Raw genomic sequence first — 13,502 nt, 5'->3', positions numbered from 1 at the left:
TACAGAACTGTATAGAGAGTGGTGGATATACAGCGCTATATGGAGGTATACAGAACTGTATAGAGAGTGGTGGATATACAGCGCTATATGGGGGTATACAGAACTATATAGAGAGTGGTGGATATACAGCGCTACATGGGGGTATGGTGGTATTTAGCACAACGCCATTACCCGTAGACACCAGCAGAGAATAGCTCCCCCTATAGTTGGGGAGAGTGTGGGGTCCTGATAGGAGGAGCAGCAATTACTACACGTCCCAGCCCCTCAGACGCTTCTACTGGGAGCAGAGGACTCACAGCTCCAGTGTGCGCTCAGGAGATTCTGGGAGACTTCGGGTCAAAACAAAGTGAACATAGAAACTGCAGATAAAGATCCATCACTGGGATCCGCTCACAGGTGTAATGTGGTCATGAGATCCCGCAGTCCCGGCCTCTTCTGCTAAAGAACTGGAACAGAAAAGCCAGAAGACAGCGCCCCCCAGACTGGATGTTCCCACCATGACATAAAGCAGAGGAATAGGAAATCCCCCCCCCTACAACAGCAGGGGCCCAGAACCCGGGGCTGACGGGATGGATTTATGTACACACACAGTGGCGCCTCCTGTGGGCGGAGCTATAGACTTTAAGCTTAATTATTGGCTGACTACAGAATGTGATATTTCCGCTCACTGCCTTTATTGCTCCTCCACCACACTCCATACAGTGCTGTATACCCCCATCCGAAGTTTGCACTGGGGAGAATTACACCCGATCATCTGCAGCATCCCCTGCGATGGAGTGTGGTGGATATACAGCGGTATATGGGGGTATTTCGCACTGTATGGAGTGTGGTGGATATTCAGCGGTATATGGGGGTATTTCGCACTGCATGGAGTGTGGTGGATATTCAGCGGTATATGGGGGTATTTCGCACTGTACGGAGTGTGGTGGATATACAGCGGTATATGGGGGTATTTCGCACTGTATGGAGTGTGGTGGATATACAGCGGTATATGGGGGTATTTCGCACTGTATGGAGTGTGGTGGATATACAGCGGTATATGGGGGTATTCCGCACTGTATGGAGTGTGGTGGATATACAGCGGTATATGGGGGTATTTCGCACTGTATGGAGTGTGGTGGATATACAGCGGACTAAAACTAATCCCAAACTGTTCTTCAACTATATCAATAGTAAAAGAATAAAAACTGAAAATGTAGGCCCCTTAAAAAATAGTGAGGAAAGAATGGTTGTAGATGACGAGGAAAAAGCTAACATATTAAACACCTTCTTCTCCACGGTATTCACGGTGGAAAATGAAATGCTAGGTGAAATCCCAAGAAACAATGAAAACCCTATATTAAGGGTCACCAATCTAACCCAAGAAGAGTTGCGAAACCGGCTAAATAAGATTAAAATAGATAAATCTCCGGGTCCGGATGGCATACACCCACGAGTACTAAGAGAACTAAGTAATGTAATAGATAAACCATTATTTCTTATTTTTAGTGACTCTATAGCGACAGGGTCTGTTCCGCAGGACTGGCGCATAGCAAATGTGGTGCCAATATTCAAAAAGGGCTCTAAAAGTGAACCTGGAAATTATAGGCCAGTAAGTCTAACCTCTATTGTTGGTAAAATATTTGAAGGGTTTCTGAGGGATGTTATTCTGGATTATCTCAATGAGAATAACTGTGTAACTCCATATCAGCATGGGTTTATGAGAAATCGCTCCTGTCAAACCAATCTAATCAGTTTTTATGAAGAGGTAAGCTATAGACTGGACCACGGTGAGTCATTGGACGTGGTATATCTCGATTTTTCCAAAGCGTTTGATACCGTGCCGCACAAGAGGTTGGTACACAAAATGAGAATGCTTGGTCTGGGGGAACATGTGTGTAAATGGGTTAGTAACTGGCTTAGTGATAGAAAGCAGAGGGTGGTTATAAATGGTATAGTCTCTAACTGGGTCGCTGTGACCAGTGGGGACCGCAGGGGTCAGTATTGGGACCTGTTCTCTTCAACATATTCATTAATGATCTGGTAGAAGGTTTACACAGTAAAATATCGATATTTGCAGATGATACAAAACTATGTAAAGCAGTTAATACAAGAGAAGATAGTATTCTGCTACAGATGGATCTGGATAAGTTGGAAACTTGGGCTGAAAGGTGGCAGATGAGGTTTAACAATGATAAATGTAAGGTTATACACATGGGAAGAGGGAATCAATATCACCATTACACACTGAACGGGAAACCACTGGGTAAATCTGACAGGGAGAAGGACTTGGGGATCCTAGTTAATGATAAACTTACCTGGAGCAGCCAGTGCCAGGCAGCAGCTGCCAAGGCAAACAGGATCATGGGGTGCATTAAAAGAGGTCTGGATACACATGATGAGAGCATTATACTGCCTCTGTACAAATCCCTAGTTAGACCGCACATGGAGTACTGTGTCCAGTTTTGGGCACCGGTGCTCAGGAAGGATATAATGGAACTAGAGAGAGTACAAAGGAGGGCAACAAAATTAATAAAGGGGATGGGAGAACTACAATACCCAGATAGATTAGCGAAATTAGGATTATTTAGTCTAGAAAAAAGACGACTGAGGGGCGATCTAATAACCATGTATAAGTATATGAGGGGACAATACAAATATCTCGCTGAGGATCTGTTTATACCAAGGAAGGTGACGGGCACAAGGGGGCATTCTTTGCGTCTGGAGGAGAGAAGGTTTTTCCACCAACATAGAAGAGGATTCTTTACTGTTAGGGCAGTGAGAATCTGGAATTGCTTGCCTGAGGAGGTGGTGATGGCGAACTCAGTCGAGGGGTTCAAGAGAGGCCTGGATGTCTTCCTGGAGCAGAACAATATTGTATCATACAATTAGGTTCTGTAGAAGGACGTAGATCTGGGGATTTATTATGATGGAATATAGGCTGAACTGGATGGACAAATGTCTTTTTTCGGCCTTACTAACTATGTTACTATGGTATATGGGGGTATTTCGCACTGTATGGAGTGTGGTGGATATTCAGCGGTATATGGGGGTATTTCGCACTGTATGGAGTGTGGTGGATATACAGCGGTATATGGGGGTATTTCGCACTGTATGGAGTGTGGTGGATATACAGCGGTATATGGGGGTATTTCGCACTGTATGGAGTGTGGTGGATATACAGCGGTATATGGGGGTATTTCGCACTGTATGGAGTGTGGTGGATATTCAGCGGTATATGGGGGTATTCGCACTGTATGGAGTGTGGTGGATATTCAGCGGTATATGGGGGTATTTCGCACTGTATGGAGTGTGGTGGATATACAGCGGTATATGGGGGTATTTCGCACTGTACGGAGTGTGGTGGATATTCAGCGGTATATGGGGGTATTTCGCACTGTACGGAGTGTGGTGGATATACAGCGGTATATGGGGGTATTTCGCACTGTATGGAGTGTGGTGGATATACAGCGGTATATGGGGGTATTTCGCACTGTATGGAGTGTGGTGGATATTCAGCGGTATATGGGGGTATTTCGCACTGTATGGAGTGTGGTGGATATACAGCGGTATATGGGGGTATTTCGCACTGTATGGAGTGTGGTGGATATACAGCGGTATATGGGGGTATTTCGCACTGTATGGAGTGTGGTGGATATTCAGCGGTATATGGGGGTATTTCGCACTGTATGGAGTGTGGTGGATATACAGCGGTATATGGGGGTATTTCGCACTGTATGGAGTGTGGTGGATATTCAGCGGTATATGGGGGTATTTCGCACTGTATGGAGTGTGGTGGATATTCAGCGGTATATGGGGGTATTTCGCACTGTATGGAGTGTGGTGGATATACAGCGGTATATGGGGGTATTTCGCACTGTATGGAGTGTGGTGGATATACAGCGGTATATGGGGGTATTTCGCACTGTATGGAGTGTGGTGGATATACAGCGGTATATGGGGGTATTTCGCACTGTATGGAGTGTGGTGGATATACAGCGGTATATGGGGGTATTTCGCACTGTATGGAGTGTGGTGGATATACAGCGGTATATGGGGGTATTTCGCACTGTATGGAGTGTGGTGGATATTCAGCGGTATATGGGGGTATTTCGCACTGTATGGAGTGTGGTGGATATTCAGCGGTATATGGGGGTATTTCGCACTGTATGGAGTGTGGTGGATATACAGCGGTATATGGGGGTATTTCGCACTGTATGGAGTGTGGTGGATATTCAGCGGTATATGGGGGTATTTCGCACTGTATGGAGTGTGGTGGATATTCAGCGGTATATGGGGGTATTTCGCACTGTACGGAGTGTGGTGGATATACAGCGGTATATGGGGGTATTTCGCACTGTATGGAGTGTGGTGGATATACAGCGGTATATGGGGGTATTTCGCACTGTATGGAGTGTGGTGGATATTCAGCGGTATATGGGGGTATTTCGCACTGTATGGAGTGTGGTGGATATACAGCGGTATATGGGGGTATTTCGCACTGTATGGAGTGTGGTGGATATACAGCGGTATATGGGGGTATTTCGCACTGTATGGAGTGTGGTGGATATTCAGCGGTATATGGGGGTATTTCGCACTGTATGGAGTGTGGTGGATATACAGCGGTATATGGGGGTATTTCGCACTGTATGGAGTGTGGTGGATATACAGCGGTATATGGGGTTATTTCGCACTGTATGGAGTGTGGTGGATATACAGCGGTATATGGGGGTATTTCGCACTGTATGGAGTGTGGTGGATATACAGCGGTATATGGGGGTATTTCGCACTGTATGGAGTGTGGTGGATATACAGCGGTATATGGGGGTATTTCGCACTGTATGGAGTGTGGTGGATATACAGCGGTATATGGGGGTATTTCGCACTGTATGGAGTGTGGTGGCTATACAGCGGTATATGGGGGTATTTCGCACTGTATGGAGTGTGGTGGATATACAGCGGTATATGGGGGTATTTCGCACTGTATGGAGTGTGGTGGATATTCAGCGGTATATGGGGGTATTTCGCACTGTATGGAGTGTGGTGGATATTCAGCGGTATATGGGGGTATTTCGCACTGTATGGAGTGTGGTGGATATACAGCGGTATATGGGGGTATTTCGCACTGTATGGAGTGTGGTGGATATACAGCGGTATATGGGGGTATTTCGCACTGTATGGAGTGTGGTGGATATACAGCGGTATATGGGGGTATTCCGCACTGTATGGAGTGTGGTGGATATACAGCGGTATATGGGGGTATTTCGCACTGTATGGAGTGTGGTGGATATACAGCGGTATATGGGGGTATTTCGCACTGTATGGAGTGTGGTGGATATTCAGCGGTATATGGGGGTATTTCGCACTGTATGGAGTGTGGTGGATATACAGCGGTATATGGGGGTATTTCGCACTGTATGGAGAGTGGTGGATATACAGCGGTATATGGGGGTATTTCGCACTGTATGGAGTGTGGTGGATATACAGCGGTATATGGGGGTATTTCGCACTGTATGGAGTGTGGTGGATATACAGCGGTATATGGGGGTATTTCGCACTGTATGGAGTGTGGTGGATATACAGCGGTATATGGGGGTATTTCGCACTGTATGGAGTGTGGTGGATATTCAGCGGTATATGGGGGTATTTCGCACTGTATGGAGTGTGGTGGATATACAGCGGTATATGGGGGTATTTCGCACTGTATGGAGTGTGGTGGATATACAGCGGTATATGGGGTATTTCGCACTGTATGGAGTGTGGTGGATATACAGCGGTATATGGGGGTATTTCGCACTGTATGGAGTGTGGTGGATATACAGCGGTATATGGGGTATTTCGCACTGTATGGAGTGTGGTGGATATACAGCGGTATATGGGGGTATTTCGCACTGTATGGAGTGTGGTGGATATTCAGCGGTATATGGGGGTATTTCGCACTGTATGGAGTGTGGTGGATATACAGCGGTATATGGGGTATTTCGCACTGTATGGAGTGTGGTGGATATACAGCGGTATATGGGGGTATTTCGCACTGTATGGAGTGTGGTGGATATTCAGCGGTATATGGGGGTATTTCGCACTGTATGGAGTGTGGTGGATATTCAGCGGTATATGGGGGTATTTCGCACTGTATGGAGTGTGGTGGATATTCAGCGGTATATGGGGGTATTTCGCACTGTATGGAGTGTGGTGGATATACAGCGGTATATAGGGGTATTTTGCACTGTATGGAGAGTGGTGGATATACAGCGGTATATGGGGGTATTTCGCACTGTATGGAGTGTGGTGGATATTCAGCGGTATATGGGGGTATTTCGCACTGTATGGAGTGTGGTGGATATACAGCGCTATATGGGGGTATTTCGCACTGTATGGAGTGTGGTGGATATACAGCGCTATATGGGGGTATTTCGCACTGTATGGAGTGTGGTGGATATACAGCGGTATATGGGGGTATTTCGCACTGTATGGAGTGTGGTGGATATACAGCGCTATATGGGGGTATTTCGCACTGTATGGAGTGTGGTGGATATACAGCGGTATATGGGGGTATTTCGCACTGTACGGAGTGTGGTGGATATACAGCGGTATATGGGGGTATTTCGCACTGTATGGAGTGTGGTGGATATTCCGCGGTATATGGGGGTATTTCGCACTGTATGGAGTGTGGTGGATATTCAGCGGTATATGGGGGTATTTCGCACTGTATGGAGTGTGGTGGATATTCAGCGGTATATGGGGGTATTTCGCACTGTATGGAGTGTGGTGGATATTCAGCGGTATATGGGGGTATTTCGCACTGTATGGAGTGTGGTGGATATTCAGCGGTATATGGGGGTATTTCGCACTGTATGGAGTGTGGTGGATATACAGCGGTATATGGGGGTATTTCGCACTGTATGGAGTGTGGTGGATATTCAGCGGTATATGGGGGTATTTCGCACTGTATGGAGTGTGGTGGATATACAGCGGTATATGGGGGTATTCCGCACTGTATGGAGTGTGGTGGATATTCCGCGGTATATGGGGGTATTTCGCACTGTATGGAGTGTGGTGGATATACAGCGGTATATGGGGGTATTTCGCACTGTATGGAGTGTGGTGGATATACAGCGGTATATGGGGGTATTTCGCACTGTACGGAGTGTGGTGGATATACAGCGGTATATGGGGGTATTCCGCACTGTATGGAGTGTGGTGGATATACAGCGGTATATGGGGGTATTTCGCACTGTATGGAGTGTGGTGGATATTCAGCGGTATATGGGGGTATTTCGCACTGTATGGAGTGTGGTGGATATACAGCGGTATATGGGGGTATTTCGCACTGTATGGAGTGTGGTGGATATACAGCGGTATATGGGGGTATTCCGCACTGTATGGAGTGTGGTGGATATTCAGCGGTATATGGGGGTATTTCGCACTGTATGGAGTGTGGTGGATATACAGCGGTATATGGGGGTATTTCGCACTGTATGGAGTGTGGTGGATATACAGCGGTATATGGGGGTATTTCGCACTGTATGGAGTGTGGTGGATATACAGCGGTATATGGGGGTATTTCGCACTGTATGGAGTGTGGTGGATATACAGCGGTATATGGGGGTATTTCGCACTGTACGGAGTGTGGTGGATATACAGCGGTATATGGGGGTATTTCGCACTGTATGGAGTGTGGTGGATATTCCGCGGTATATGGGGGTATTCCGCACTGTATGGAGTGTGGTGGATATTCCGCGGTATATGGGGGTATTCCGCACTGTATGGAGTGTGGTGGATATTCAGCGGTATATGGGGGTATTTCGCACTGTATGGAGTGTGGTGGATATACAGCGCTATATCGAGGTATCAGCCACTTCCACGCCCCTCGCGCTATACTCCGCGCTCCCACTGCAGGATGTGGAGGTCGGGAGATTATTAGGAAGGAGCCGAGGTCGGAGCACAAGGGGCAGATTCTCCGCACAGACAGGAAAGATCAGATGCAGAATAAGATCTGTCACATTTCAGCAGCGACATTTGCTCCAAAGGGAAAAACAAAATCCTACATCGGAGTTTATCTGCGGAGATCCGGGGGCCACAATGAGCAGTTACACGGTGACCGCCCCGCGCATTCCGCTCCTCACACACCGGGCTAGTCTCTGGGGGAAGTGACGTTTTATATCGGATCTCGGGGGTTTCCCGTTACAATTGGCGGCGCAGTGACTGCAGTGATTCCCGCATCCTCCTCTGCAGCTCCCCGTGCCGGATCCTCTATACAGTGGCGTATCCGGGGGGAGGATGAGGCATTGCAGCTGTCAAAAGCCAGGCTCCTCGTCGGCGGCTTCTGCCGGCCCCACAGACTAGTGAGATAATAGTCCCGTGCTGCTGCGCTACTACCCGGCGGTTGCGGTTCGCTTTCTTGCCTTGTGAGACAAGAGGAGTCCCTTCCTTCTCTGTTTAAAGCCTGCGCCCTGGGCCGGACCCTGACAACCGCTGAGAGGCGCTCTGACCGCCGCTGGCACTTGCGCATCAGGGAAGCGCCAGCAGCTGCTGACGTCATGGAGCGCGTGACAGGCTGCTGCTGCTGCATCGTTCGTCGTTGCGCCGATGACTAGGTTCGCTGGCGGCCGCGGGTGTCCTGTGTGTTTAGTCAGTAGTCACTCAGTGTAGGTGCTGTTGTTGCGTGGTTGGACGGTGGTAGGTCAGGTCAGGGTCAGGACAGGTGCGTCGTGCTCCACTACTCCAGACCGCGGCCGCGGGGACCACCGGGTGACTCCAAGTTCCCCGATTGTCATAGGCAACTACAGCCCACATCCCAAGAGACACTGTAATATACACTGCACAGCAGAACTGTGTTGGTGTGTTTGAATTTTCACAGGCAGCCGTGCTGAGATTGTGTGAGGTAGCCGGGCTGAGATTGTGTGAGGCAGCCGTGCTGAGATTGTGTGAGGTAGCCGGGCTGAGATTGTGTGAGGTAGCAGAGCCAAGATTGATGCAGCAGGGCTGAGATTGTGTGAGGTAGCAGAGCCAAGATTGATTGATGCAGCAGGGCTGAGATGGTGTGATGCAGAGAGCTGTTATGTTCTGATGCAGCAGAGCTGTTATGTTTTGATGAAGCAGAGCTGAGATGGTCTGATGCAGACCATCACAGCTCTGCTACATCAGACCATCACAGCTCTGCTACATCAGACCATCACAGCTCTGCTACATCAGACCATCACAGCTCTGCTACATCAGACCATCACAGCTGTGCTACATCAGACCATCACAGCTCTTCTTCATCAGACCATCACAACTCTGCTACATCAGACCATCTCAGCTCTGCTGCATCACACCATCGCCGCTCTGCTTCATCAGACCATCTCAGCTATGCTGCATCAGAGCTGAAATGGTCTGATGAAGCAGAGCTGAGATTGTCTGATGAAGCAGAGCTGTGATGGTCTGATGTAGCAGAGCTGTGATGGTCTGATGTAGCAGAGCTGAGATGGTCTGATGTAGCAGAGCTGAGATGGTCTGATGTAGCAGAGCTGAGATGGTCTGATGTAGCAGAGCTGAGATGGTCTGATGAAGCAGAGCTGTGATTGTCTGATGAAGTAGAGCTGTGATGGTCTGATGCAGCAGAGCTGAGATGGTCTGATGTAGCAGAGCTGAGATGGTCTGATGTAGCAGAGCTGAGATGGTCTGATGAAGTAGAGCTGTGATGGTCTGATGCAGCAGAGCTGAGATGGTCTGATGCAGCAGAGCTGAGATGGTCTGATGTAGCAGAGCTGTGATGGTCTGATGCAGCAGAGCTGAGATGGTCTGATGTAGCAGAGCTGAGATGGTCTGATGAAGTAGAGCTGTGATGGTCTGATGCAGCAGAGCTGAGATGGTCTGATGAAGCAGAGCTGTGATTGTCTGATGAAGTAGAGCTGTGATGGTCTGATGCAGCAGAGCTGAGATGGTCTGATGTAGCAGAGCTGAGATGGTCTGATGTAGCAGAGCTGAGATGGTCTGATGAAGTAGAGCTGTGATGGTCTGATGCAGCAGAGCTGAGATGGTCTGATGTAGCAGAGCTGTGACGGTCTGATGTAGCAGAGCTGTGACGGTCTGATGTAGCAGAGCTGAGATGGTCTGATGTAGCAGAGCTGAGACGGTCTGATGTAGCAGAGCTGAGACGGTCTGATGTAGCAGAGCTGAGACGGTCTGATGTAGCAGAGCTGAGATGGTCTGATGTAGCAGAGCTGAGATGGTCTGATGAAGCAGAGCTGTGATTGTCTGATGAAGTAGAGCTGTGATGGTCTGATGCAGCAGAGCTGAGATGGTCTGATGTAGCAGAGCTGAGATGGTCTGATGTAGCAGAGCTGAGATGGTCTGATGTAGCAGAGCTGAGATGGTCTGATGAAGTAGAGCTGTGATGGTCTGATGCAGCAGAGCTGAGATAGTCTGATGCAGCAGAGCTGAGATGGTCTGATGCAGAAGAGATGTGATGATCTGATGTAGCAGAGCTGAGATTGTCTGATATTGTAGAGCTGAGTTTGTTAAGTGCCACCTATCTAAGTTTGTGAAATGTAGCAAACCTGAACCTGTCATTCACATGTAGCAGCTCTTGTAGTCCTGATATGTCAGATGTAGCAGAGCTACAGTTAATGTTCAAATGGGGGAGGTGGAGGGAGAGGTTTGAGGGGGAGGGGGAGGGAAGGGGGAGGGGGGGTTTGGGGCGCCGAACTGATCCTTTGCCCCGGGTGCAGGAAAGGCTAGATACACCTCTACCTCTATACCCTGATATAGTGCTGTGTATCCCCATATTCTGCCGTGTGTCCCGACACCCCCATATAGTGATGTATAGTGGAGCAGTTACTGCTGGGGATGAGTCCTGTTTCTGAGCAGTTGCTGCTGATCCTGAATGATTTTCTTTTTGTTTTCCAACAATATTGTAACATCTAAAAATAACAGAAATCTTACAATGAGCGGAAAATTCAAAGTCACTAACCTCAGTGACCGGCCAATCAGAGAGCAGATAAACGTGCGCTCCTGTAACATACACGCCCCAGAACTGCGTCATCAATCTGCAGTTCCCTCTCAGGAAATCACTGATTATGGAAATAGCAGACTCCAAATGGTTAACAGTGGCGCCTCCTGTGGGCGGAGCCGTAGACTTGAAGCTTAATTATTGGCTGACTACAGAATGTGATATTTCCGCTCACTGCCTTTATTGCTCCTCCACCACACTCCATACAGTGCTGTAGATGCTATATAACCCTATACAGTATGCCGTAACATTTCTGTATGCCCCCATATAGTGCTGTATATGCTGTACCCATACATTGCAGGACGCAATCCACCATTCCAAATATAAATCATAATCCACCACTGCGCCAACTATAAATACTACATAGCAATTTGCCCCACCTAATACATACACACATTAATTAGCCCCTGTACTCATTCCCCCAATTGATTGACAGTCAATGCATCTCAACGCCCCCACTATGTGCCCCCCTCTCCCCCATTTTATTTACATGCTCCTTCCTCCCAAATTCATTGTCAGGTTTTCTCTCTCCCACATTATCATCAACTGCTCTCCCCCCCCACTTCATCATCATCATCATAATAATAATCTTTATCTTTATATAGCGCTAACATATTCCGCAGCGCTTTACAGTTTTGCACACATTATCATCACTGTCCCCGATGGGGCTCACAATCTAGAATCCCTATCAGTATGTGTTTTGGGGAATCATGTGCAGTCCCCCATTCTCCCCCCACTTCATCATGTGCAGTCCCCCATTCTCCCCCCACTTCATCATGTGCAGCCCCCCATTCTCCCCCCACTTCATCATGTGCAGCCCCCCATTCTCCCCCCACTTCATCATGTGCAGTCCCCCATTCTCCCCCCACTTCATCATGTGCAGTCCCCCATTCTCCCCCCACTTCATCATGTGCAGCCCCCCATTCTCCCCCCACTTCATCATGTGCAGTCCCCCATTCTCCCCCCACTTCATCATGTGCAGCCCCCCATTCTCCCCCCACTTCATCATGTGCAGTCCCCCATTCTCCCCCCACTTCATCATGTGCAGTCCCCCATTCTCCCCCCCACTTCATCATGTGCAGCCCCCCATTCTCCCCCCACTTCATCATGTGCAGTCCCCCATTCTCCCCTCACTTCATCATGTGCAGTCCCCCATTCTCCCCCCCACTTCATCATGTGCAGCCCCCCATTCTCCCCCCACTTCATCATGTGCAGTCACCTTTTGTTCATTGTGCAATCTACCTCCCCTCCCTCGTCTTATGCAGCCCACACTCCATCATTTGCAAATTGCAGCCCCCTTTACATAGTGGATGCTTTCCTGAAACGGAAAGTACTTGCAAGCAGCATAATACAAAGAATAGCAGGTTTACCCAGAATCCTTTGCAGTAGGCGGAGCTATGCAAATCATCTCTTTCCACCCCTGTCTAATCCACAGCGCTTGGAACCGCCAAGCGTGCAATGCTGCGGAATAGTTTTCTAAATTTACACAGCCAACCAATTCCTACCTGTGGACACGTGTTTCGGGCTTTAGGCCCTCATCAGCACAGGGCTGGAATTGGTTGGCTGTATGGAGTGGGGCTCGGTGAGCAAGCGATACATATATGCTAGCCACCTTAGGGAGGTGGAGGAGTTTACAAAAACTTGGAACAGAAGACAATGGAGCCCAGAAGATAAGAGCCCTGTGTGGTGTCAGGCAGGCTACAGACAGTGCACACTGCACATCTACATAGAAGAGGCACCGACTCCTGTGCGGAGGGTGTGGGTGTAAGAAGAGCCTTTGGTTTTGTAGAGATTGGCGGCAGCGCTCACTTGCTCTTCTTGCTGCTCTCGGTCTTCTTGGGCAGCAGCACGGCCTGGATGTTGGGCAGGACGCCCCCCTGGGCGATGGTCACCCCACCCAGCAGCCTGTTCAGCTCCTCGTCATTGCGCACCGCCAGCTGCAGGTGACGGGGGATAATGCGGGTCTTCTTGTTGTCCCGGGCGGCATTACCGGCCAATTCCAGGATCTCCGCGGTCAGATACTCCAGCACAGCGGCCAGATAGACCGGAGCGCCGGCGCCGACTCTCTCTGCGTAGTTGCCCTTGCGGAGAAGCCTGTGCACACGGCCGACCGGGAACTGCAGTCCTGCCCGGGATGAGCGGGTCTTGGCCTTAGCACGGACCTTTCCTCCTTGTTTGCCGCGTCCAGACATCGTGATATCAGGGAAACACAATCACCAGATGAGGAGAGACCGCGCTGCTGGAGGATTATACGAGCTGCTGCTCCGCCCTCCTCTCCGGTCACTGGACGCATCTGAAGCAGGATATGGAAATCAGACTTGTGGAAACACCAATCAGCTGCAGGGAAGAATGCATGACATCTTACTGATCACATGACTTCGCTTCTCCAATAGAACAGCAGCAGACAGCGGTGCTCATTTGCATGGCCGGGCTATAAATGCGGCTGCACTGCGAGGAGCAGGATCACTATTCTCACCTCGCTGAATAAGTTGTTCTGTGCTCATCATGCCTGATCCCGCCAAGTCTGCGC

General features: G+C 49.1%; 1 protein-coding gene across 1 annotated transcript; it reads right to left on the bottom strand.

The window, feature by feature from the left end:
• Positions 1–12,594: 12,594 nt before the first annotated feature.
• On the bottom strand, positions 12,595–13,266 carry LOC138641557 (histone H2A type 1-like). The gene has a single exon (XM_069729021.1). The coding sequence runs from the start codon at positions 13,162–13,164 to the stop codon at positions 12,778–12,780; it is 387 nt and encodes a 128-aa protein (XP_069585122.1). The 5' UTR covers positions 13,165–13,266; the 3' UTR covers positions 12,595–12,777.
• Between the last annotated feature and the right edge of the window lie 236 nt (positions 13,267–13,502).

The sequence above is a fragment of the Ranitomeya imitator genome, chromosome 6, assembly GCF_032444005.1.
Source record: "Ranitomeya imitator isolate aRanImi1 chromosome 6, aRanImi1.pri, whole genome shotgun sequence".
NCBI classification, from domain to species: domain Eukaryota; kingdom Metazoa; phylum Chordata; class Amphibia; order Anura; family Dendrobatidae; genus Ranitomeya; species Ranitomeya imitator.
Note: the sequence above shows the minus strand (reverse complement) of the source record. Positions and strands in the feature narration are given on the sequence as shown.

Excerpts from the sequence above, each read along its gene's own strand:
- LOC138641557 (XM_069729021.1), bottom strand. The coding sequence starts at position 13,164 with ATGTCTGGACGCGGCAAACAAGGAGGAAAGGTCCGTGCTAAGGCCAAG.